The 25914-nt window shown below is 35.6% G+C and overlaps 1 protein-coding gene across 5 annotated transcripts in view; it reads right to left on the bottom strand.

Annotated features, from left to right (window-relative positions):
* Positions 1-5121: 5121 nt before the first annotated feature.
* LOC121426102 (ATP-citrate synthase-like) overlaps positions 5122-25914 on the bottom strand; it is a 62758-nt gene continuing 41965 nt past the window's right edge. For all 5 annotated transcript variants that reach the window (XM_041622261.1, XM_041622258.1, XM_041622260.1 and 2 more), the window contains 6 exons: positions 25250-25400; positions 24637-24780; positions 21423-21536; positions 10163-10245; positions 8160-8236; positions 5122-6294 (listed from right to left, as the gene is read on the bottom strand). In XM_041622261.1, the coding sequence (XP_041478195.1) occupies positions 6206-6294; positions 8160-8236; positions 10163-10245; positions 21423-21536; positions 24637-24780; positions 25250-25400 (658 nt within the window). In that variant the 3' untranslated portion in view covers positions 5122-6205. The remainder of the gene's footprint in view (positions 6295-8159; positions 8237-10162; positions 10246-21422; positions 21537-24636; positions 24781-25249; positions 25401-25914) is intronic.

Consider the following 25914-nt stretch of genomic DNA (forward strand, 5'->3'; position numbering starts at 1 on the left):
ACCACCACCATCACCACCATCATCACTATCACCACTACCACCACCACCATCATCACCATCACCGCCAGCACCACCATCATCATACCTATCACCACCACCACCATTATCACTATCACCAATACCACCACCATCATCATCACCACTACCACCACCATCATCAGCATCACTGAGCCCCTTTTCTGATGTGCATTGAAGTGTGGAGGTAAAGATCAAAATTTATTAATATGAATCCCACAAACATGTATGAATATTTAAGAAATTGAGTCAAGTGATATTATCAATCAACTCCACTACTTGAATATTCATAAACAAATTCTACTAAAATAAGTGAGGGCACAACAGCAATCTCGGAAAGGTTTTTCAGCGCTGCAAATGTTTGCCCCAATTCCAGATTTAACCGCGTCCACCATCATTGTAATCATTGTTTTGGTTTGTGAATCTGTGTTCATACCTGTCATTGATGTTAAAATATTATTAGCTGTTATTGGAGAACCCAATGTCACATCATTTTAATCTTCTGAATTCATATTACTCCAAATAATTAGATATCAGTATGTGTTAATTCAGTTTGTATTTTTTTCGTTTTGTAACCAACGTAAATACTTTGACCTGCCATTCATTTTGTATGAAATGCTAGACTTGGTCTCTTTATGTACATATTTGTTTGACATTATCAATGTCTTGAACTTGAACAAACCCATGGTGAAACTACAACCAGATAAATACATAATTAGTCTTTATCAAGACGAGATACAATCTCAGATTATCTTACCATGAAATTTAATCAAGCTCATTTGCTCATTACGAGAGACCAATTTCATAGCTCTTTTATTAGAGTCAAAACACACATACAAAATCAAATCAAAAGCCACTGCTGATATGCTTAATACATAATAACAAGGGAATGTTATTGCTTTATTACAATTTGTCCACAAGTACACCTTGCACCAAATAAAATATCCATCAGAATAAAAATAAAAAGAATAAAAATAAAATTTGTGCAGTACATGATATATGTACGGCTGCTACAATGAACAAGGTGGTTCGTGAACCACAAGTCTCGCCTGATTTTGCGATAAAAAATATGCAAAAAAAAATGCCAAGCTGTAATTAATTTGACTTCAAAACCTGATTATGGTTCATAAGTACCAAGGATAGGCAAAGGATAATCAAATGTATGAAGTACATAAAATGCATCTACATACATGTACATGTATTTATGATTTGGTGACATATATAATCAAACTTTTCAAAGAAAACTGGAGAAGCTTTAAGCTACATTTTATCATATCCTGCGACTTGGTGTCTCCATATTGTAGCCTACATGTATTTTGACTGCATATTTGACTGCATTTTAATAAATCAATTCTTCATTAAAAGGGAAGTTCACCCTTCAAAAAGTTCACTGACAAAAAATTGAAAAAAAGCAAAAAAATAATTAAAATATATTGTCGAATATTTGAAGAAAAAAAAAAATCAATAATAAATAAAAAGTTATTAGAATTTCAATTAATTGATTTGCGACGTCATAAGTGAGCAGCATTCCTACATAGCGAATGGTAAAAAATCAATGAAATGTCATTTTCGAAAATTAAATGGTTTTCACTGGTTTTTATATCAATAGACAATCTAAATCATTTCACACCCGATCATGAATAGAAAACAAAATTAAGTCATCAGGAACCATACAAAATTTGAAATTCATGCATTTTATATTACATAACACATGGGGCAGCTGCTCATTTATGACGTCACAAATCCGAAACTTTGAACTCTAATAACTTTCTTACTCTTTAACGGATTTTCCTCAAACCTCCACCAATATTTTTTTTCTGCTATTTTTACAACAAAGTTTTCTTCAGGGTGAACTTCCCCTTTAAGAATGGATGAGGTGGGATAGTCATTAAATATACCACAATGATTTTGTGCATCATTTTCACTTACATGACAAATATACCAATAGCAAGAATGAATACATGTTTGACCAAAACCTGGCTTTGCCAAAAATGTCAAATTTCCAATCAAAATACCTAATAAAACACTATTAACTGGCGTAGTTTCGAGCAGCTTATTATTCAAGGGGGGGGGGGAGTCTGTATATGTCACCCCCTCCCCACTTCCAACTTTAGTAGCATGGCATTGTCTTGTACAGTATTGCTTTGCCTGAGAATTTATTCATTTTTTTACTTTAACAGCACTGCTGTTCCAATGCTGAGTTTTTGCAGTACACCACGTATTCTTCTGCAGGTGAATGATAGGTCCTTAACTGGACAACCCAAACTTCACGTTTAGACAAGTACGTTTTTGCCATCCTCAGAGCCGCTGTTCAAATACATTGCTTTGGCAATCATTGTATACATATACATGTCATTTTCCTACCATAATAAAGCATTTATATTTTTACAAAGATATCAGCAAATTCTCAAGTAACTGTCTGTGATGAAGAAAGTATTGGGATAACCACTAATAATTTATTCTACATGGCAAACTTGGGGGCTCCTTTGTAACAACACCCACTCTGATCTTTGTAGGTTTGCAAGGTGAAGTTTATAAAGTGGATGTTTACGGTTCACCGTGTGTGAAGGCCACCGCACACCTACCACCTAACTGGTCTGCGACTGGCTTGCGACTGAGATGAATTTGAAAGGTAGTCATAAGCCTCAACATCGCACACCTTGCGATCCGACTAGAATGCTCTCTCCGACTCATGCATGCGCTTTTTGCTTTTTGTCATAGCAACTGAGAAAGAGCACTTACTACTGCGTATGCACATTGTTTATCATATATGCGTTGTGCAACTCTGATTGGCTGGAAGTTGGATTGAGCTTGCAATCCAGTCATAAGAATTCGACATGTCAATTCCTTACAATTTTCCTTGCGAATTGTCTCTGACCGGTCTGGGACTCTCAAGCTAACAAGAGCTGTGACGTCACATCTCCCCTCACCCAGTTGCAAGCCAGTCGGAGACCAATCGGGTCGTGAAGTGTGCGGTGGCCTTAATATGAAGAAAGGAAATACAGGCAGAAAGATCAAAATGGAAAGATGAGAAAGGATGAAAAGAGGATATTAGAAGTATTCTTTTCTTGAAAGTGAGTGAAGTCCTGAAAAGGACAGTAAACCAGATTCATCCTGCTCCTATCGATCAAACCATCAGTGCTCAAGCCATATTCAGCTCATCTCATCTGGTTTACAGTCCTTTTATGGTGAATCCTAAACCTCCTCCAAGTAACATCCACTCTATTTGAAACTTCAATGGTTGCAATGAGAGTGAACATTCTTCCATATGCTAATCAAATGCAAAATAAATAAAGAGGACCATTCAAAGCTTTGAGCTGTATAATCAAGTTTAGAACAGAAGTAATAAACATATCTAAAAGCATGAATGTACGTGTATCTAAACATTGATTCATTGTTTCCATTGCACATGAAGGAAGATTCAGCTAAAATTTATACTAAATAACACACAGTACTCCCGTTTAAAATCTATGGGACATTACAAATTTTGAGGCCTCATTATCATCGGTAAATGTATAAATCTAACACTAGCAGAATGCTTCTAGAATGTACATCTTTCATCCTACCATTGAAAATGATTTTCTTTCTTTTTACTTTGAATCTAGGTGTCAATGCGAGCCTTTGACCTTTGAATTTTATATTAACATTAATTTACCATTATGACACCAAAGAAATATGATACCAAATGCAGAGTATTATGACACATTCAATTGTAAATATGATTCCCCCAAGACAATAAGTTCAAAAGTTAGTTTATTTGATTAATTCCCTATCAATATGAAAACTTCTCACATAATGTAAATATAATAATTCAAATAAGTTAGAGTTGAGTTTCCAATATCGATCTTTACACATAACCAGAGTTATACATCACTATCCTGATCTATCTTTCATCATACATTGATGAAGAACAAAAATGGCAAAACAATCTGGAAAACTAACAATGCTTTCATACACCAAAACAACAAATGGCTATTCCAACATTGACATTCTGTAGCAATATCCATACAAGAACTAAAAAAGTAACAAAGTAATTATTCAACATAAAGAAACAAAAAGCTTACAGTTAGATACCCTTCCAACATCAAATCATGAAAATTATACATTCATATGATTCAATACATACTACATACTAATGAAAGCTTTTAAGCACAGAAAGTGATAATAAATATTGTTTTAATTACCACTTAAAACTATGAATCTTAAGAATCTAAACCCTTTTTATGTTTACACAATTTATTTCATTGCCATATACATTAAGCTCAATGTAGGATAGTTCAGGGGACTCTTTGATCTATAATCACTGCACTCTACCTGGGTGAAATGAATGGCTAAACAGCAGGGTCCTGTTGTACAAAGAGTTACGATTGATCCGATCAATCGTAACTATGGACGGCCAGCAACGTCAACATCTAATATGCATGTTTGTTCAAAGTATTTTCTAGCTATGATGTATATTCATGCATTCATTGTTTTCTTGAAAATGCACTGCACTTCTCTTTGCATACAGATGACATTGTGCAAGTTTTTCGTACAAAAAATTATGACACTGATGGATTTCCATAGTTACGTTACTATTGATGGCCAGCAATGTCAACATCTAATATGCATGTTTGTTCAAAGTATTTTCTAGCTATGATGTATATTCATGCATTCATTGTTTTCTTGAAAATGCACTGCACTTCTCTTTGCATACAGATGACATTGTGCAAGTTTTTCGTACAAAAAAATTATGACACTGATGGATTTCCATAGTTACGTTACTATTGATGGCCAGCAATGTCAACATCTAATATGCATGTTTGTTCAAAGTATTTTCTAGCTATGATGTATATTCATGCATTCATTGTTTTCTTGAAAATGCACTGCACTTCTCTTTGCATACAGATGACATTGTGCAAGTTTTTCGTACAAAAAAATGATGACACTGATGGATTTCCATAGTTACGTTACTATTGATGGCCAGCAATGTCAACATCTAATATGCATGTTTGTTCAAAGTATTTTCTAGCTATGATGTATATTCATGCATTCATTGTTTTCTTGAAAATGCACTGCACTTCTCTTTGCATACAGATGACATTGTGCAAGTTTTTCGTACAAAAAATTATGACACTGATGGATTTCCGTAGAGTTACGATTGATTGGATCAATCGCAATTCTTTGAAAGACGGGGCCCAGGAATTCATTCCGTGAAATGCTGAAACGCATTGCTGGTAGCTCTGCTATGGACGGGGTAATAATATGCAGTGCTTAGAAATATTATTGTATTAAGTGATATGTTATTATTATTATCATTAGCAAAGTTTGGTAAGAATGAGCGACAAGGTAAATCATATTTTCATATCTCAATCAGCAGGTTCACAGAATACAATTTAAAGTCTTAAAATTGACATTTTAACACTTCAGAGGAGACAATATTCCTATTTATCTCAAGATAGCTATGTCACATGGCAAACAATTACAATACATATTACTAAACAAAAACTTAATTTCCCATACCTTTTAAAACATCTTCAACCACATCTTGTAATCATCTAATTCATTACGGACATGATGTGTACTGATATACATGTAAATATAATCCAAGTTTCACAACATAATTCACAAACTCAGGAAAGAGGAATGGCAAATTATAAACCTTGCGATCGATTGCAAATCTATTTGGGATTCCCAATACAATCACATACCTTGCAATTAATTACAAATTTCTATTTGATTGCTGATCTGCATTCTTGCAACAAGAAGTGTGAAATGATTTGCGACAAATAAAATTAATCTTTCAATTGTAAATGTGTATCAGATACATGTATTTGCAATTGATTGCAAATATTCTTGCACGACAGGCTCACAATATCCTGCAATGCAAGTTAAAACACATGAAATAATAATCCACAATCTGGAACATTGACATGTATGATGGAGGAGATGCACATGATACTTTGGTCTTCAGATGACATCAGGGGATGTTTCACAAACATCTAAGTTTGATTCAGAGTCACACCTAATTTCCCCTTTTCCATTGATATATGTTACATCACCACGTTATACAGGTATGTTCAAGGGACATGCGCTAATGCTATCAATCAGTGACATCATGTGATGCATATAATGCGAACATATGGCAATTAAACATGACTTTTTAATCAGACTTAGCCATTTGTGAAACCGTCCCCTGGATGCTGTGGACTCAGTGAGCCTCAGGGAGAACGTAAGAGATATCGTCCCATGGATGGCGGTACAGCCCTTGCCTCAGTCGCTTCTGATCCAGATAATGACCTAATGTTGGATAAAACATAATAAATTACATATTAGACCCATGCATACACTGAAACTTAATTATGTCAATAATCAGATGTATCTTTACGTGTTCTGCTAGTTCAATGATTAAACTTGCTGCTTGAATATAGTATACAAATTTAAAACCACTCAAGGCCAAGGGAAAGAGGTAAAATAGTCTTTATAATAATCAAGATGTCTTTAACTCCTTGCCCGCCTCGGAGAGGATCACTCCTTTGCCACATTAATCTCAAGGTGCAACCTTAAGAGGAGTTTTGCATTGACTATGCTAATTCAGCTTACAACAGCTTTTGATTGGTTTATTGTAAAGAAAAGCTTTGTGTGTAAACAATACAATGTGATGTCCAGATCATGCGCTCAGAGTCTAATGTGGGTGATATGTGACTTGAGTCGAACTTGGCAGCCTGCGGTATGTGACTCTAGTCGAACAAAGCGGACAAAGAGTTAAGGACAGGTTGGTGTTTCGGAAAACTGCACGTTAAGATTAACACGACTATACGTATTTAACTAGAACATGTTCTTAGGTGATCAGCTACAGGAGGATCCGGGGGGGGGGGGGGGGGCCACTTCCATTCACGAGTGGATACCATGCGCGACCATGGGGTCTCGAAAAGCACCCTAAACACGTAATTACCATATTCTGAAAATGCACCCCTTAACAAGTATTGGCGTGTGAAACCCTACCCTTAACAAGTATTAGAAACAAAACGATACTCTTGGCAAATATTCCCTGAAATGAACCCCTAAACAAGTACAGGAATGTTTTATTGTTACGGGTCCTTCGGTCATCGGCTTTACCTTATTTGGTTTAGTATACGGCGACCCCACCTTCTACACCTCGCGCAAATCGGACTCTAAACACGAAGTGTTGGGTCAAAAAGGACATCCTTTATAAAACATTTTAATTTTGTTTTATCATCCCCACAAATTAGACCCTAAACACGTAATTTTCCTAGCGAAATAGATACCCTTTTTTCCTTATTTTTGTGTTTTTGACACCCTTATCACGTTACGTACGTAACGTGCCCTATCGTGAAAAGGACATCCTTTTTACGTGTTTTTTTGGTCGCGCATGGTATCCACTCGTCAATGTAAGTGGCCCCCCCCCGGGGAGAGGATATATCTCACAGCACAAGAAATGGTCATCAGGGTCCCGTATCACGAAGACATGTTATAATAACAAATGCACAATATCTACAGCAACAAAATTCTTTACATGTACATGTTTCCATGGGGATTAGTATTCGCGGGAAATCAAACGAAAAGCCATTATTGAGAAGCCGTCCTTTTATCACTAAACAAGGTTTGGCTGTGATTCATGTACACATACCACTGTGTATAAATCGATAGGCCTCTACATAATTATATATGATGACAATATCAAAATACTGTGAAGTTTGAATCTTCAAATGGATGGACAATATCAAATAAAAGGTTTCCACAGGTTTCAGACAAGAAATTGGAGCCAAATCGATGAGGTAAGGTCATAAACCCAGATATAACCTCCCTTATATGATTAATCTAATTCACCGGATCAAAAGAAAAAGGCCATATGCTTTGTTAAGTACATGTAGTTAACGGTTGACTGCACTTGTAATTTTCATATTTATATCTAATAATTTCTCTTTCTATTTCAACTTACACAATCTCCATGCAATATATTTCATGAAACAATGACTAATTAAATATCGGACAATGAAATATGCATCTTAATCTTCATTCATTATTTCTTAAACAATGCAATGTTACAGGGATGGACCAGGAAATAAGACAATTGTATGATAAATGAGCGTGATAAAATGTTCTTGGGAATTCTTTTAAATGATCATAAAAGTATGACTCACCGATGAAGCCCATGCTACGGCCGAGAACAAATAGACCATTCAAGACTCCAATTTCAACATACTCGTTAGCTTCCTCACTGCAAAAAATCAATTTAATATCAACAATCAATTCTAGTTTTTGTTAACTTTGCAAAATATGAACTAAACACAACAAAAAGGTTCCCTATTTTATTTCAAATACTACATTTTCTTTAATGAAACATATTTTAGCAAAAATAATATATTTCGGTCAGGAGAAAAGCGTTTTCCATGATATTCATATATCCATGATTTTTTTTCTGTTTCCTGTATCGCAGAAAACTGGGGACTCTAGCGTACGATAATACAAGTAATAATGTACACAATTAGCATTGCACTAGCAACTAAAGAAAATCTCTTTATTAAACATGTGAATATTTGATTTGAAGTTAAATTAGCCTTGATCCAGTTGTATCTTTTTCTTTTCATATTGAAATGACATTGCATTTTTTTTTTCATTTACAAGAAGTGAGAGTAGCCAAATGGGAAGAATAACCTTCTAGGCTTGAAGATGTAATTGCACATCTGATCTTAAAGCCCTCTAAAGTTTTGGTTTAATTCCTCTAAAAGTATCTGTCACTATCTCAGTTTCATTGCTACATATAGATGATCCCAGTTTGTATGACCAAAGCCTATTTTGGTGTGATGACGTAAAATAAACATGAGTTTACAGATCATATGCCAACATTTAGAAATACAAAATCTGGACAGACAATGTCCAGGGGGCGACGAAGCCCCAAGTGGGGGTCCAGGTGCAGAGCCCCATGCAGGGGTCAAGAAGGCAGTGCCCCCAGAAACTCCTGGATTTTAGCAACTTTAACCGTTAAAGGACTGGGCTATTTGAGATGTATCGAGGACAGGCCGGGGGGGGGGGGGCTTGAAAGTGTCTGGCAATTTTTCCCCACATATCTTTTTTTTCACACATTAAATTTCAGAAATCAGAACATCCTAATTTTTGCCATTTTGAAAAAAATGAAAATCAGGACAGTTGGCAGGTTTAGGTTTAGTAGATGTAATTTGCACTTTTAAATATTTTCTTCTCTCCTCTATTAAGCCCTCTCTGAATTTCTTATACATTCAATCAAGTACATGTACTTGTATCATTTATTGTTGGTAAATTTTGGACAATTTAAGTGCCATTAAGCTGAGGAGGTGTATTTTTCATGCTCAATAAAAATCAAAGAATCATTTTGAGCAAGCTTTTATTGGTTTGAGGTTGGCAGGTCGCATGTATCAGTAAATCATACAACCGATACAGACGTTTACTTTATAGACTTAAAACACTTGATATAGTATCATAGGTGAAGGTCCTTGTTCACACAACCTCATATCATGAAATAGATGAATCACTTTCTATCAAATTTGTCCATATGATGCATGTTGTATTCGTGGAAGCCTTTGGTTGATAAAAACAGATAATAGATACCATTCTCTACATGTACATTCATGCTAATTTTTCAAAATGAGCAAGTCATGGTGCATTGGAAATGAAACTCTGTAGCAATCACTTCAAGAAAGGAATACCCTATTTGCAGGTCCTTATAGAAAATGACTGGTAGCAAAAGGTTTCTTAATAGCATGTATACATTATTCAAATTACTCATCAATTAAAGAGGGAAAAAACTATTGCAGGTTCTTGTAGAAAATAACTGTTATAGAAAATGCTTTCAAATTAGTATAATTTTACAGATTACCAATAATTTTTAAAGGGAAAAACTGTATTTGCAGTTCCTTGTAGAAAATAATTGGTACAGAAGACATCTCCTAATTAGCATACTTTTTAGGATTACTCATTCTTAGAAGGGAAAACTGTATTTGCAAGTAGTTGTAGCAAAAAAATGGTACAGAAAATGCTTCCAGATTTATTGTGTTATATTACTAATATTATGTAGTATCAATTTTTATCAAGTCAAATAAATATCAAAAGTTGTTGCCAATTTTATAACACACATTACGGACACTGATTGTGTAATATGATTACTTACGCTGTGAAAGCTCCGCAGTTCCTGAAGAGGTCAACCATAGCAACACCAATAACACCATCAACATTCAAGATGAGGTTGGGTTTCTAGCAAAATAAAACAAAAAATGAATAAGGAAATAATGTAAAGGACCAATAAATTGCAGGTTGAGACAGTCACATTGAGAATTCCAAATCAAAAGTCAAGAGTTGTGTCCTCAACAGGAATCTGGCAAGGGCCTTTACATATTATAATTCTCACACTCATTCACAAAGGTGGTTTTGAAAACCTACGGTTGAGTCCATGATTTATGCAGATTTCCGATATAAATTACGCCAAATTTAGCGCGTATCGGCGCGTGTATAAAAAATGTCCAATGCTGACAAAATTCTGAGCCAGAATCAGCCACACGTTTTAGACGGAATTCCACTCAGCATCTTTTCCTTTTTTTTCCTGCTAAAAAAATGAACCTTTACTAAATTCCGAGCCAGAATTAGCTACATACATGTATGGTTTAGGCGGAATTCCACTCAGCATCTTTTCCATCACAATCTTCTGATTCCTATCAGGACAACAAACAGATGAAGATTGGGAAAGCTGTTTTTAAATCATGCATGCAATTAAACCCTGGTGACATTTTGAAGATACCCTAAACGATGCTCTTTTTCTCTCGATCCTTATAGTGTACATTAGAGGTGGGCTATAAATCATATATTTGGTGTCAAAAGATGCGAAAGTCTGTATAAAACAAAATTCAGGAATGGGCCCGGCATATAACGCAGTGGTTTCAATTCAACCGCAGAACTTGATGAGGTGGGGGCCACAATGCCCCGTCCTCTAATGGGCTGTTCCATAAAATAGTAAACCTTTTGGTCAAAATTTCAAAATCCTACAAACAGAACAAATTAGGTATCACTTGAAAGCTAAGACACTGAAATGTATAAATCTGAAAGAAATAATTTCAAACAATGTATCGTTTCATTTTGGCAAGGCATTGAAGTCACCATAGCAACAAAATAGAATTTTACTGATTTTAAAAGGTCATGTTTCCAACAAATTTTAGATCTTTTACAAGCTTTGAAATAATCAAAGTTGGATGTTGCCCAAGTTGTTATTATGTCAGGTTTCTAAAAAACAAGTTAGGTTTTTTCTATTTTTGTTATATTTTTAAACCAAATATATTAAAAGCAGGCACTTTCAAATGTACGTCCGACCCCTTTTCACATACACTTTTTTTCTTACAAGCAAAACAAAAGCAGGTAAATTTTCCCAAAGTCAGATGCAAAGCAAGCTTTGTTTAATATATACACCAGAAGGTAGCTCACCACTAGTCTGGGATTTCAAGTTAAGTGGGGGTCGGACGTACAACTTTTTTGTATGTCCGACCCCTTTGAAACTTTTTTAATGTTCTTATCTTGCACTGCTTAGATGTTTTTTGCAAAAGTTTAATATCATAACATCTTTTACTCATATCAATCTTTCAAAATTGAATACAAATTTCAATTTCAACCTAGTTTAAAATGACCTTTTTTGTATTTTCTTTACCCAACAAATACCGGGGGCAAAATTCACCTTCCATCTTTAACATTTTGCATGATAGTTCTTTAATACACCTTGATATCGCTGTATAGTTTTATTGGTTTTTTCTTTGAAGTCTTGCACAAGTTTTGAGACAATTTCACAAAGAATACCACACATTTTTGGCAATATGTAGATTTTTATATGATGATATCATCTTCAAGAAATGGTGATTTATTTGTGTTTTGTGTGCATATTCAATAGAAACTACCTTCCTTCATCTCAAATTATCACATAACTTAATGAATTTAGTGGTAATTATGACTGAATAATAGCCTGCAGGAAATTAAAAAAGAAAATCGAAATTAAAAAAGAAAATCAAAATTAAAAACCTACAAATACATGAGAAATTTAATAAACAAAGAAGTTCTATATAAAAGAAGAAATTGCCTCTTCCCCTCAATCTCAGGTACAGCGATTGCCCCTCTATGGGAAATAGATCTGCCCATTTGCTATAATGATACATGGATGTCTAGACTATTCTACTTTTGCCTATAGGGGTGTAAGTTATGAAAATGTGAAGGGTTATTCATTTAATTTTGACTTGTTCTCATTTCTTTATTTCTGCATCAACCTTGTTCAAACTTGGTACAAATGATCCTTGGTTGATACCATGTGTGTGTTGATGAGGTCAAAGGTCATCTAAGGGTCAAAACGTCAATAGATAAGAGGCCATTCAGTCATTTTTTGACACATTTTGTTTCAATTATTTTTTTTGTTTGCATCAATATTGTTCAAACTTCAAACACAAAATCAGTGGGTAATACAATTTTTTTGTTGAAGAAGATGATAATTTCTAAGGTTATTTAGGGGTCAAAGGTCACTTTTGCTCATTTTGTTATTTCAAGGTCAATTGTTCAAGCTTTCTAGGGGTCAAAAGTTAACTTTCGATACTTTATGTGTATTGTATTCAAATGTATTAAAACTTGGAACAAATTATCAGTGGGTAGTATCACATATTTGTTAAAGAGGATTGAGAGGTCAAATGTCATCTAGGGGTAAAAATGTCAAATGACATATTTCTGCATTAACTTTGCCAAATCATGGAACAAAATGATCAGTAGGTGGTTTCAAACCGCCTCGATCACAAGAATCCCTGTTAAATTACGAGAACTTTTTAAGGCTAAAAAATACCCGTTAATTATTCCTGCATTCACACCGCCCCGAAACACATCCTTCAGGATAAGTACCCGAAGTTACGAGCATGCGCAGTGTGGTCTGATAAGCAGGCAAGGAGGGAGATTCAAAATCACAAGCCCAGCAGCCACCCACGCCGCTGCGCCCAACGACACGCTGGGATAAAAGTTCCCATAATTTGCTTTCACATTGCCAAAATACCTGCGACCTTGGAAAAATCCCCACGAAAGTTCTCATAATTTCGCCAAGTACCTACTATTTAGCGGGTATTTTCATTCGGGGAAATTACGCGTAGTTTGCTTTCACATTACCAAAATACCTGGTATTTTCTGATCGGGGTAAATTTCCCGATCAGAGAATACCTGGAACTGGCGAACTTCGAGGCGGTCTGAAACCACCTAGTGGAAAAAGTTATTGAGGATGGAGAGATCAAAAGTCATCTAGGGGTCAAAAGGTCATATTGCATGTTTTATCGATTGCAACATCAGGGAAGACTCATGGTTCGTAACCCACCTTGTTTAAACAAAGTTTGTAACAGGACAACTTTTTTAATGTTGAAGAAATTCTTTGTCATATCTTTTGCAAACCATTAAAAAAGATACATTTTACTTGAAGTTTAACAGTAAAAAAATATCCTGCATTGTGTAAATAGTTGTGTTGTTTCATTGTTGATGTGATCTAAAAATGTAGATATCAAAATGGAAAGAGTTTAACCCCACTGACTCATTTGTAATAGATATGAGGAGCATTTTGCTTGACTGTAAGAAAATCAGTATGGGGGTCGGACGTACACTGTCTGAATGCATGTCAACTTTAATCAAGCATAACTCTTCACCAGCATCAGATTCATTTGTTAATTCCATCTTATGTTAAAGACAACTAACCAAACAATATGTATATTAAAAAGATCCAGTTCAGAATGTCTATGTTTTGTGTAACCGATCTTCAAAGGGGGTCGGACGTACAGTGTGCAAATATTTTGCACAATGTAAGTCCGACCCCTTCAAAGTGTACGTCCGACCCCAAATAGATCAGCCTGTAACTAAAACAAGGCAATGCCTATCAATTTCTTTGATTCATTTCTTTTAAGATTCATCCTTTAGCTAACAGCTCATATTAGAATTTTAGTACTTGCATCACAAAAATCACAGAGATTTTGACATGATCTCTAAATGCAACCTGCTTTCGTCTGATGTACGTCCGACCCCTCACATTTTTGCCCATATTTTCTATTCTTCATGTTGCAGCCTGGTCCTGTCATGGTGCAATGATAACCTAGGTTACATGTTATGATATACTAAGAAAAAATAAAACACTGCTATCAAATAAAAGGAGATACAGCTCTTAAATGTGTCCGAATGTACGTCCGACCTTTATGGAATGACCCTAATGCTTTAAAGGGTTAAAATCAGTATGGCCTTGTTTCAATACCTTTTAGAATATTTTAAGCAATTTTTTGACAATGCTTATTGATAGATATATCAGGCTAGGAAACATAAATAGACACAAAAATCAGATCAAAGGGCCTTCAAATAAGAAAATGACGACTTTTTCCATTCTCAAGAAATTATGACTCGGCACTTTTAGGCCACTTCCCCTCAATTTTTTTTTTTTTGGGGGGGTACACTGGCCCATTTTTCAACCGTGTTTCTTTAAAATGGTGTTATATCAATCAGGACATTCTGCTTCAAATGAAAATTGATTCTGAAATATCCATTTCTTACCCCCTCCATAGCCTATCGCTCCTTACATTGCTATCATGATTTTGAAGAAGCATTTTGCTTTGAGAATTTCCCTTTCATTCCCCTTGCCAACTGTTCCTTCTACATTACCAACACATTTTTTGTTATCTTTCTTTTTTTTAACCACGGGCACATTAATAACATAGCTCATCCTGATCAGATCTCTTCTCATGCAAGCTAAACCACAGCAAGGAAAAAATATTATGTTTCCTTTGTAAGCATTATCTTACTTAAGCTATTTTGAGCATTCTATTAAACTTAAAGGTCAAGTCCACCTCAGAAAAATGTTGATTTGAATCAATAGAGAAAAATCAGACAAGCTCAATGCTGAAGATTTCATCAAAATCGGATGTAAAATAAGAAAGTTATGACTTTTCAAAGTTTCGCTTATTTTTAACAAAATAGTTATATGAACGAGCCAGTTACATCCAAATGAGAGAGTTGATGATGTCACTCACTCACTATTTCTTTTGTTTTTTATTGTTTGAATTATACAATATTTCAATTTTTACCAATTTGACGATTAGGACCTCCTTGCCTGAAGCACAAAATGTTCAAATAATGGAATTCCACGAGTTCAGGGAGGAATGAAACTTCATTTCACATGACAATGACGAGAAAATCAAAATATTTCATATTTCAAACAATAAAAAACAAAAGAAATAGTGAGTGACATCATCAACTCTCTCATTTGGATGCAACTGGCTCGTTCATATCACTGTTTTGTTAAAAATAAGCGAAACTTTAAAATGTCATAACTTTCTTGTTTTACATCCGATTTTGATGAAATTTTGAGTATTATGCTTGTTGAATTTTTCTCTTTTTATTCAAATCAAGTTTTTGTTGGGGTGGACTTGTCCTTTAATGGGAATACAGTGCGTCCCAGAAAAAGGAAACAGGGATTCCCACATCTTTTTTCTTCAAATGCAAATTAATTGATATTTCGTTTAAATCATCATACAATTCAATTATTCCTCTACATTTTGATACATAATATATGAAGAACACTTCACGCAGTAATGAGCAAGACAAGTTTGAAGTCTTCATTCGACGATTGGCTCCTTAACATCTTCTTTTATTCTTTGTTAAGTTTTTCTCACTTATCCCTGAAATGAGAGTGGATTCAGAATCACATGTGAGTTTCTGCACAAATCATTTCTGATATGCCTCAATATTCATTGCTTGTAATCTGCTATGCATGAATGATTTGCTAAGCTGTTGGTATTAAACTAAAGATGGGATTCCACTCTACCACTAAATATCAAATTCATAGTAAAAATATGTTTATAAATGTGAAACCTCTATCTGAAAACAGGTTTCCTTTTTTGTGGGATGCACTGTAGATATAGATATTCAATAACCTAAAGTGGCAATTTGCATTTTTGTTGTGCAAGCGTCCTCAAGCGCAACATGACAAAGCATTCCTGTGAGACGGGGAAGAGCTCAGATGAAGAGTTGATAGTTTAAACATGTAAAATTATAACATCAAAACCATGTATCCCTTAAATTGATTAAAAACTTTAGGGAAGCCCTATTTGCGAGGAAAATAAACTAATAAATCATCATAGTCACACTCATCTTCAAGCGTTAACATTACTTGCTAATAATTAACAGGAGGAATAAAAAAATCCCACAAAAAACAATTCTATTACTCATTATCAAAACTTAATATTTAGTACTTAATTAAAAATCTGATACCAATTGTAGTTTAATGGTACCAAAGTACCACGCAGCTGGTTCAGAAAATAAAAATATATTCCCTAAAAATAGAATAAAAACCTTGTGGGGAAATCCCCACTTTTGAACAAGATGAACTGATAATGCTTCAATAACACTGCCATCTTCAACCATATAAAAGATAAAGGAAAAAGGAAAAAAACCCCGATAGAATACCTTCAACGCAAAGAGCATACATGTACGTCAATGCCTATATATATGTCAATGTGTATAAAATGTCTTAATTAAGAGTACAATGTGCAAAAACATTAATAATAACTGGAATCTTGCCAAGAATAGGTACATTTCCTGCCTCCACAATGTGACAGGCCAATTGCCAATGGATGGGAGTTTAAGTAGCTCTCTCAAGTGAATTCTTGGTAATCAAAGCCGTTTCCTCATATCCACTTTCACCTACGTGTGGATCATCAAGTGGTGCTGTGTGAGGGTGAAGTACCATTTGGTCTAATACCACTTGGTCTCCTCCGAGGCGGGGGGGGGGGGGGGGGAGGGTGCGGTCACTCACCATCATGGACGACGTGCACACATCCGCAAAAGTTTCAACAGGGGGGGGGTATTTTTCAGCTTCAAGAGCTGTTTTCGAAATTAGTACTAAATTACAGAATCTATTTTCGACACTTAGGGTATCAATTTATGACCGTCCTTGAAGTTCAACTATTGAGCCTTCTCCACTCACCTTGTCTCTGTCTCATGTAGCCATGGGCCAGGGGGGGGGGCAGCAGTCAACTATAGTATAATGTTGTAGGCATGCGTCCCGGGCATGATGTTTTCACCATTTATGAATATCTTAGGTTTATAATGCCATTTAGGTTTTTTTTTTACCATTTTCGCACGGGATTTATGCCATTTAGGGTATTTAGGGTATATATACCCCATTGACGCCATTAAGGGTACGTTTTTTCAACCAGGTTTGCACTGGGATTTTGACATTTAGGGTCCATTGTTTAAGTGTGTGCTTGGGTAGCAAGATGTGGTAAGTGCCCCCCCCCCCCCCCCCCCGTTTTGTCCCACATGGTCTAATCCTTTTTGCCAACTACTAAATATGTGTGAACAGTCCATTTTAAATTTTATCATATTTGTCAGAAGGATTCAACCCTTGGCCCGTATTCTGAAGTCGGGTTTAACTTAAACTCAGTTAGTTGTGGTGTAAGTATGGATAGTAGACCGGCCAAACCTCAAAAAGTGCTCTAGATAAGGATTCGACGGCAAAATTTGTTAATGCTTGGCATCCCAGCTAATAGTCTTGCAAAAATACCCAGGAATAGCGTACGGGCGGATGCCAAGCGCAATTTTGCGTGAAAGTGTCATTTTGAGCGTAAAATCTGAAAGACTGTCGAAAATCACGCATTTTGATATTTTGACGGATTATCATCATATTTTCGATTATCTTTGATATGAAATAATTTTTATTCAGAATTTCAAATTATAAGGAAAATGAATCGCTTTATTCATACATGTATGTTTTCTATGATTTTGGATATAGATATTCCTGTAAAATTAATGCTACCGTGGTAACGGCAAATTAAATATCAGACCTATTTCTGAATATCGCCACAGGTAGATTTAAGTTCAGCACCAATTCATTCGTGGAAATAGCAAGAAGATCGAACTCTACAAAAGCAAACATAATCCTATATAATATCATGACGAGTATCGCACTGATATAAGATATGTGCAATATCGATGTAATATTGTGCGCTGTTTATTTTTTTATCAGAAATGCGCATCTGATAAAATAATGTGCATTGTTATATTTCGCATACATAGCATAAAATGATATATATCTTGCATCTTATTTCAGTATTTGTTTTCACAATATGTGACATGACAACAATTGTTAAGTATTTATTCAGTTAGCACTAAATCTTGACGAAATTGAGATGCGGAACACAAACATTATACCATTAATAATTTTTACAAACCTTTATTTTGAGTAAATCACGATTTTATATTTCATATTGCCATATATGTGTGTGTAATATTCAAATTTGAAATGCATATTTAGTAGACTTATAATTTGAAACTCTGAATAAAAACAATTCCATATCAAAGATAATCAAAAATATGATGATAATCCGTCAAAATATCGAAAAGCGTGATTTTCGACAGTCTTTCAGATTTTACGCTAAAAATGATACTTTCACGCAAAAGTGCACTTGGCATCCGCCCGTACGCTATTACTCAGTATTTCTGCAAGACTTTTAGCTGGGATGCAAGGAAATGACAAATTGTGCTATCCAATTATGAACTCGCTTTATTATGGACTTATACATGTAAATAAAAACTCGCTTAAGTATGTACTTATACATGTAATTATGTACATAATGTACGGTATTTTCATTTTTTCTTTCAAAATGCGCACCTGGTAAAATGCACATTGTCTCCTTTCGGATAACATAAAATGAGATATCTACCATCTTACTTGAAAATTCTTTTAATATTTGTGGCACTAGGACATTTACTATACATTCGATGGATAAACGCATTTAAATCGAAGAATTTATGTTGAGTAAAAAAACTTAAACTATTGATAGTTTTCACAAACTTTTATTTCGAGGAAATCACGGTTTTATGTTTCCCTGTGCCATATGTGTGTGTGTAATATTCAAATTTGAAATGCATATTTAGTAGACTTATAATATGAAAGTCTGAATAAAAATTATTTCATATCAAAGATAATCAAAAATATGATGATAATCCGTCAAAATATCAAAATGCGTTATTTTCGACAGTCTTTCAGATTTTACGCTAAAAATGACACCTTCACGAGAAATTGCGCTTGGCATCTGCCCATACGCTATTCCTGGGTATTTTTGCAAAACTTTTAGCTGGGATGCCAAGCATTAGCAAGCATTAACAAATTTTGCCGTCCAAAGTATAAAAATATTGTTTTGGCCGGTCTACTATGGATAGGCAATAGTTGCATAAATCACTAACAGTAGAAATATATTTCAGCTCATTTGGCTCTCAAATCATTCATAATTGTCTAGGAAGTATAAATAGAGGATTGTCTTCACCATCGATGAGTCAGAAAAGAGCACAGTAAACATAAGCAACATACAACTTAATTAAAAAAAATTTGACACTTTTGGCTTCCCATAATTTTAGCACAGAGTAAGACCATGGTCTAAGTTAAACCTGAATTAAGAAAACGGGCCTTTTTGTCCAACTTATTATGATGGCACATGGGGTGTGTTGCAACCAACATTTTGTGATCAATTGCAAATGTTTGTTGCAAATTAGCCGCTGATGAATCAATCATGACCATGGCATAGGTGTATTCATTTCCTTGCCAGGCAATATCCAATGTAATAATGAAGTTATTGTCAAACTTCGTGTAATAATATAGGATATTTATATTGCGCACATTTCCACCTTGTTAGGTGCTCAAGGCGCTCCTATATTACCCGGCTAAGCTAGGCGTTCATAGCGCACACAGCTTCTCAAGGAATTACTTCCTACCGGTACCCATTTACCTCACCTGGGTCGAGTGCAGCACATCGTGGATCAGTTTCTTGCTGAAGGAATTTACGCCATGGCTGGGATTCGAACCCACGACCCCCTGTTTCAAAGTCCGAAGACTAATCCACTGGGCCACAACGCTCCACAATGTAAATGTACATGTAATTGTTAAAAGGGTGGTGGGGGGGAAGGTTATAGGGCATGCATGTAATGGGAAGATCCTGGGGCACCTCATCAAGGTTTTTTATTATAACTGGTTCCAATGTAAATGATCCTGATTGCCTGATGATCTGTTTCTCTTTTGTATTACCCTTTCTTTATAACTGTGTGTATAAATCAATTCATGCCACCGGATCTTGAATGGACACTTTCTAACATTCATGATACAGAGAAAAGAAACAGTATTCTTTAATAAATAAAAAGACTTTCAAACTGCTCTTTTTTTTCCCCTTCTCTTCCCATTTCCCCTTTATTGTTTTCATGATATCCTAGAAGGGTGCTTTTTTAATGTTTTCCTGTTGAAGAGTAGTTTAGTTTCACTTGTTATAAAATCACGCTACTAGAATGCACCTGACACACATTCATCAAAACTAATTGGAGAGTACTATGATATCGTTGAGATTCCCTCTTATTTCTTTTCACGTCTACATGTAGAAAGTAGTAATATGATCAGAAAATAGATATTTATATTCTGACTGGCTTTGAGGAGGGAGATACCATACATACTTCCCAAAGTGGTCTCATTATAAGGGTAATATGGGTCTATTGAGGGAAAAATACATGAATGTGTGGTATCTCCCAAAAATCAACATTCAATATCATCATTATTACCTGGGTACAGCTGTGTAATGTGTAATTCAAATAATCATTTTAACTATGGAGCTATTAACAGAGACCAGAGCCAAGCGCGGAGACCGAGGCCGAGTCGCTATCGCAGAATTCACAGATCCAGACCAATCCAACACATTTTCTGTGAAAGCATGCGATGCGGCGACTTGAGCATGAGATCATCTCATCCGTTGACGGAGTCCCACATATACAGAACTCTTTGCTGGAATTGTCCGTTTCCCATTCAGTTGGTTCCAAAACCAGATTTTCATCTACAAATCGTGTGCCGCCATGTTTGCATAAATTTGTGTAGCGGATGTGAAATGCATTGTGGGTGAAAACGCTACTGCGCAAGCGCAAATCCGACCTGTCGACTGCGTCGATCAACTTTCCTTATCTGATTTACGAGCGACCTGTGTAATGCGCCGTGAGGGACCCTGCTGAGAGGGGATTAGCGGTGCCGCGAATGGGGCAAAGCGTTTGAGAGAGTCAGATCTCCTTCTGTTAATAGCTCTATGTTTTAACCATTTATATGCCTGTAGGTACTTCTGGTTTCAGGTTATTCATGAACTCGATGAAGTACATGTAATCCTGACGATGTAATTGCAACGTAAATTGTTCCAACACATGCACAAATAATGTCATTCATTTTTTTTACTCTTGATAAAAATATTTGCAAGATGTGCAAAGAAGGGTAAATATTCAACTACCTAACATCAATAATGGTTGGTTTCACTGTAAAGAACTAAATGTAAATGACAAATACAAAGGTATTATGTTAAATTGTGAATTTCCTTTACCTTAGCTGTAGTGATCTTCTCGACTTCTAGTGCGTAGGTAAGAAGCGGACAAACCGGGAAGTTCTTCTTTACAAAGTCCTTCAAGATTTCTACTCTTTGGTCAGGATTGTTCAGCTGAAAAAAAACATAGAAAAAAATGCATATTGAATATCTATAGTTGTCACATGAAAAAAAAAATACATATGGGACCGGCAATCAAAACCAACAATAAGTCGCCCAAAATGAATTTTGAGATTTTCATTTAATTTTGAAGTACATCCTAAATTTTAGAATGATATTTGACTAGTCATAAATATCATAATTGATCTACAACAACTCATCTAACTAGTCCTTCGTTGAATGCAAGAGCAACTAAGCGAGAGCTTAAAAGATAAGCAGAAAACAATGTTTGAAGTTCTTGGTTCACTAAAGGACGAGATATGCACACTATGCAATCTCAGTGAAATTTTCAAGCAGCCCACAAAAGCGTGTGTCAAAGAAACTCTTGCACCTTGTTTTCTATTCAACTTTACTACTTGAAATTTGATAGAAGGAATAGAAGAATTAACCTGTCAGATAAGCCATTTTTTTTTATTTTTGCTTTTTTAAGATCAAATTAGTATGTTTGTTATTTACAGAAAACCTTCTCTGGCAAATTATTGTTGGTTCCGGCTTGGCTGGTCACATATTTGCCCATGATTCATTCTACCATATTGATCTCTAACTTAAAGAGAAATTCCAGTAGTTGCAGTAAACACTGATTTCACGAGAAAGTCTGTAAAACAAGGCTTAATTGTCAGTATATCATCGAGGATCTAGATCTGGTACAGTTACATAAACTGAACTTTGTGAAATCTTGAAATCTACGCTGAAAAATGTTCAGACTGAAGATCCCCAACACAGATAAGAGCACGTGGGACAGTGTATAATTATTGCTTTGAATGTCGGGACCCACGCTCTACCCGAATCCTGTGCTTATTTGCTGATTTCTCAGCAATTACACAATTTCTTCCAGAATCCTTTGGCACATACGTTTTATTTATACAATGAGACACTTTGGTAGTCATTTCATTGGATTCTGTACGAACTCATTTTGATATCGTTACCAAAACTAGCATTTACCTTTAAGTGCATACACATGTATAATTATGTAGAAAAGCCTCAGTTATCATGTGCCATGTGAAAAAGAAAATTCACAGAAAGACCAAGTAAAAAGAAATCTCTCTCAAAATGAAACCCGGAATATCCAAAGTCCTATATAATAACACATATTTTTTGTATTTCCTAGATGTAATTATACTATCCCCAGGTTCATTATCTGAAATTTTAAATGAAACATCATATCTTGAGCCAACATTCAATAAATGATGCATACTTTATATCAATCCCAAAATGCTGCTCCAGGTACATGTAATGGCATCAATTTTTCTTTCAATTATTTTGATTCTGCAGATTCTCCTTGCAAAAAGGAGTTGGGGGGGGGGGGGGGTTGTTTCACAAAGATTAAAGTCTGATCAATAAACATGTTTATATTACTAAACTTCATGTGTGTGTTTTTTCCCATCACTCCGTTGGTTAGATCACTGTCAGAGGATGTGCGCAAATATGAGGTCATCAATGTGGTTTAACATGATCAATTTGATCAAAATCAGATAACAAAGAATGAATTTATTGAATTTTAAAGATTTGCATTATTCCAGTGAAACAGTTCTTGGGAAGTCTTTGTCTTAATGAATATTCAATAGGAGGGCTGATGATGTCACATCACCACTTTCCTTTTTCTCATGTTATTACATGAAATCATAATTGTTTCATGTTTTCATAAATGTGTATTTAATAATGTGTCTCCAATATTATGAAATAAGTTGCAGCAAGAAATAACTAATGCACTTAATCAGTTTTCAATCTAATTGTTTAAGTTCTTAGTAGAATTTTGTTGAATGAACCTAAATTCATATAATAAAATACAAAAGAACAAGTGGTGATATGACATCATCAGCCCACCTAATGAATATTTATGAAGACATGCCAAGAATAACGCAAATCTATAGAATAACTTTATTTGTTATCTGAGTTTGATCAATTTTTCAGCATTTTCTTCTTTGAATTTTACTCTATTTATAGAGATATACCGTAAGTAACGGTGTATTAACCGCACCCGTGTATTAACCGCACCCCCAACTTTGCCTTTGGACTAAAAAAAAAAAAAAATACTTTCACATTTACATGCATATTTGAGGTACGAAGAAACAAAAACTAAGTTTAAGATTTCAAAGTTAAGTATCCAAAGAGATTACCGGTATGCGGAAATCTGCTGTTCTTGATCAATTCATCTACAAATGTTAGAAAGAAAGAACGGTCCCGCCAATATTGGCCACTTACTCACTCACTCACAGTCACAGTGTACACACACACAGAACTGCCATTTCATTGCAAACTACATACAGTAGCAGTCATGCCAATACATCTTATCAAATTATGATCTGTGTCTTTCCCAGCGTAGGAGGAAGAAACATTCACATTTCTTGCATCACAACCTCACAATCACTTTCAGAAATTTGATGTTTTAGCATGAATTTTGGATACGGGATTACAGGAAAGTTCAAGAAACAAAGAAATTGACATTTTTTCCAGTTGTTTTTTACGGCTTCGTGCCGTCTCTCTCGTGCGTGGTTTACATGGTATCTTATGAAGAGCAAACAGGAAGGAAAAAAACGAGCTGGCGCGAAACGGAACTTTTAATAGCGCCAGCTTAAGTCGCACTAACCATATTACAACGCAATCTCTAAGCTCACTCAACTCCCGCTCAGCGGTGACAAAATTTTACCGAGTATGCTTGGCGTCCCTTTTAACTTAGCCAGGGAACTTCACTACTTTGAATTGAGAATAAAGTCAAAATTAGTGTCATGAAGGTGGGTGCGTTTGTTTTTGACAATATCTAATTAAGATCGTAATAATTGCTTCCCATTACCCGCGGCTCATACCCCTGTAAACGACATTGCCTGGGCGGCTACGCCCGGCCACTCGATGTGTTGTGAACTGGCAGACATCGTACATGTACATGTACGGGAGGGGTTACGGCGGGCCAGCTCAAACCTGTCACCGTGTATAAACCGCACCCCCGACTTTTGCTTCTATCCCGCCGAGAAAAAGGTGCGGTTAATACACCGTTACTTACGGTAAATATCTTCAGCCCAGAATATAAAGCATGAAGGGGATGGAGGTGAACACCTACCGATTTGACACGATGACCGATTCCCATGATGAGCTTGTGCTCCGTTCTCATCTTGTTGACAAACTCCATCGGGATGAGAGAGGAGTCGTACGCCTCACTGAACTGTTTGGCAGCAGCGTCCAATGCACCTCCAAAACGATCTCCCTGAAGAAGAAGAATATAAATTTATATAGCAATGTTTCTAAGTGATGCACACTACATGTATCACAGTTCTTGTATAACACAAATCTCATTATGATTATGACATCCCTATGCACTTCCAAAGGACTTGGATATTATTACCCTGGCTTTAGCCCTGCAACTTCTTACATATACCTCAATTGAAGTGAGTGCAGCACAATATGGATCAACATTTGCTCCTGCAACAATTGCTCCGGGCTTTATTTCGTCTAAGTTGTAGGGTTGAGGTTAGGACTGGAATAGGGTTTTATGGTTGGTTTAGGATTAGTTTAAGGGAAGGGTACAGTGTTTAATCCAGGATTAAAGTTAGTTCTTCAAATTCAATCAGTATGTGAAATTTATAGCAGAGCAATTTTCACCAGAGCAAATGTCATAGATCAGTTAAAATTGACCAGTTTATGTATAACTTTGATAAGAAATGGGGATCACTTACAATTGTAAGAAGTCCTGATGTCAGAGATGAGATGAGATCCTTGCCTGCCCTAGCAGTGACAATGGTATTATGAGCTCCTGATACCGCAGGACCGTGATCGGCAGTTACAATCAAGCACATCTCAATGAACTTGGTTGCGTATGGTGGTAATCTGCACAAAAACATATACACAAAGATTCACTCATTTCTTACAAGGATACAAGTCTTGAACACGTTAATTTAAAAAGTCTAGCTTCAATTTCAAACAGAAAAATAGAGTAAAACTACAAATTGAATTTTTGTGCAAACAGGGAATTTGAACCTGCAAGCTTGTCAATATAAGCACCAGAATTATCTCACTGCACCACAAGACCAAGTTAAATGAACCATTAATAATAATGATAACAATAGGCATTCATATAGCGCCATCTATCTAGAAATATTCTATTCCGAGGCACGTTGTTATTATTATTATTACCCCGGCTTTAGCTCGAGCTGCCTCTCAGCGCTCATGCATTCAAGGAATTAATCCTGCCGGGTACCCATTCACCTCACCTGGGTCGAGTGAAGCACAATGTGGATAAATTTCTTGCTGAAGGAAATTACGCCATGGCTGGGATTCAAACCCACGACCCTCTGTTTCAAAGTCAGAAGACTTATCCACTGGGCCACAAAACGCTCCACAT

This window comes from Lytechinus variegatus, chromosome 13 (genome assembly GCF_018143015.1).
Source record: "Lytechinus variegatus isolate NC3 chromosome 13, Lvar_3.0, whole genome shotgun sequence".
NCBI lineage: Eukaryota > Metazoa > Echinodermata > Echinoidea > Temnopleuroida > Toxopneustidae > Lytechinus > Lytechinus variegatus.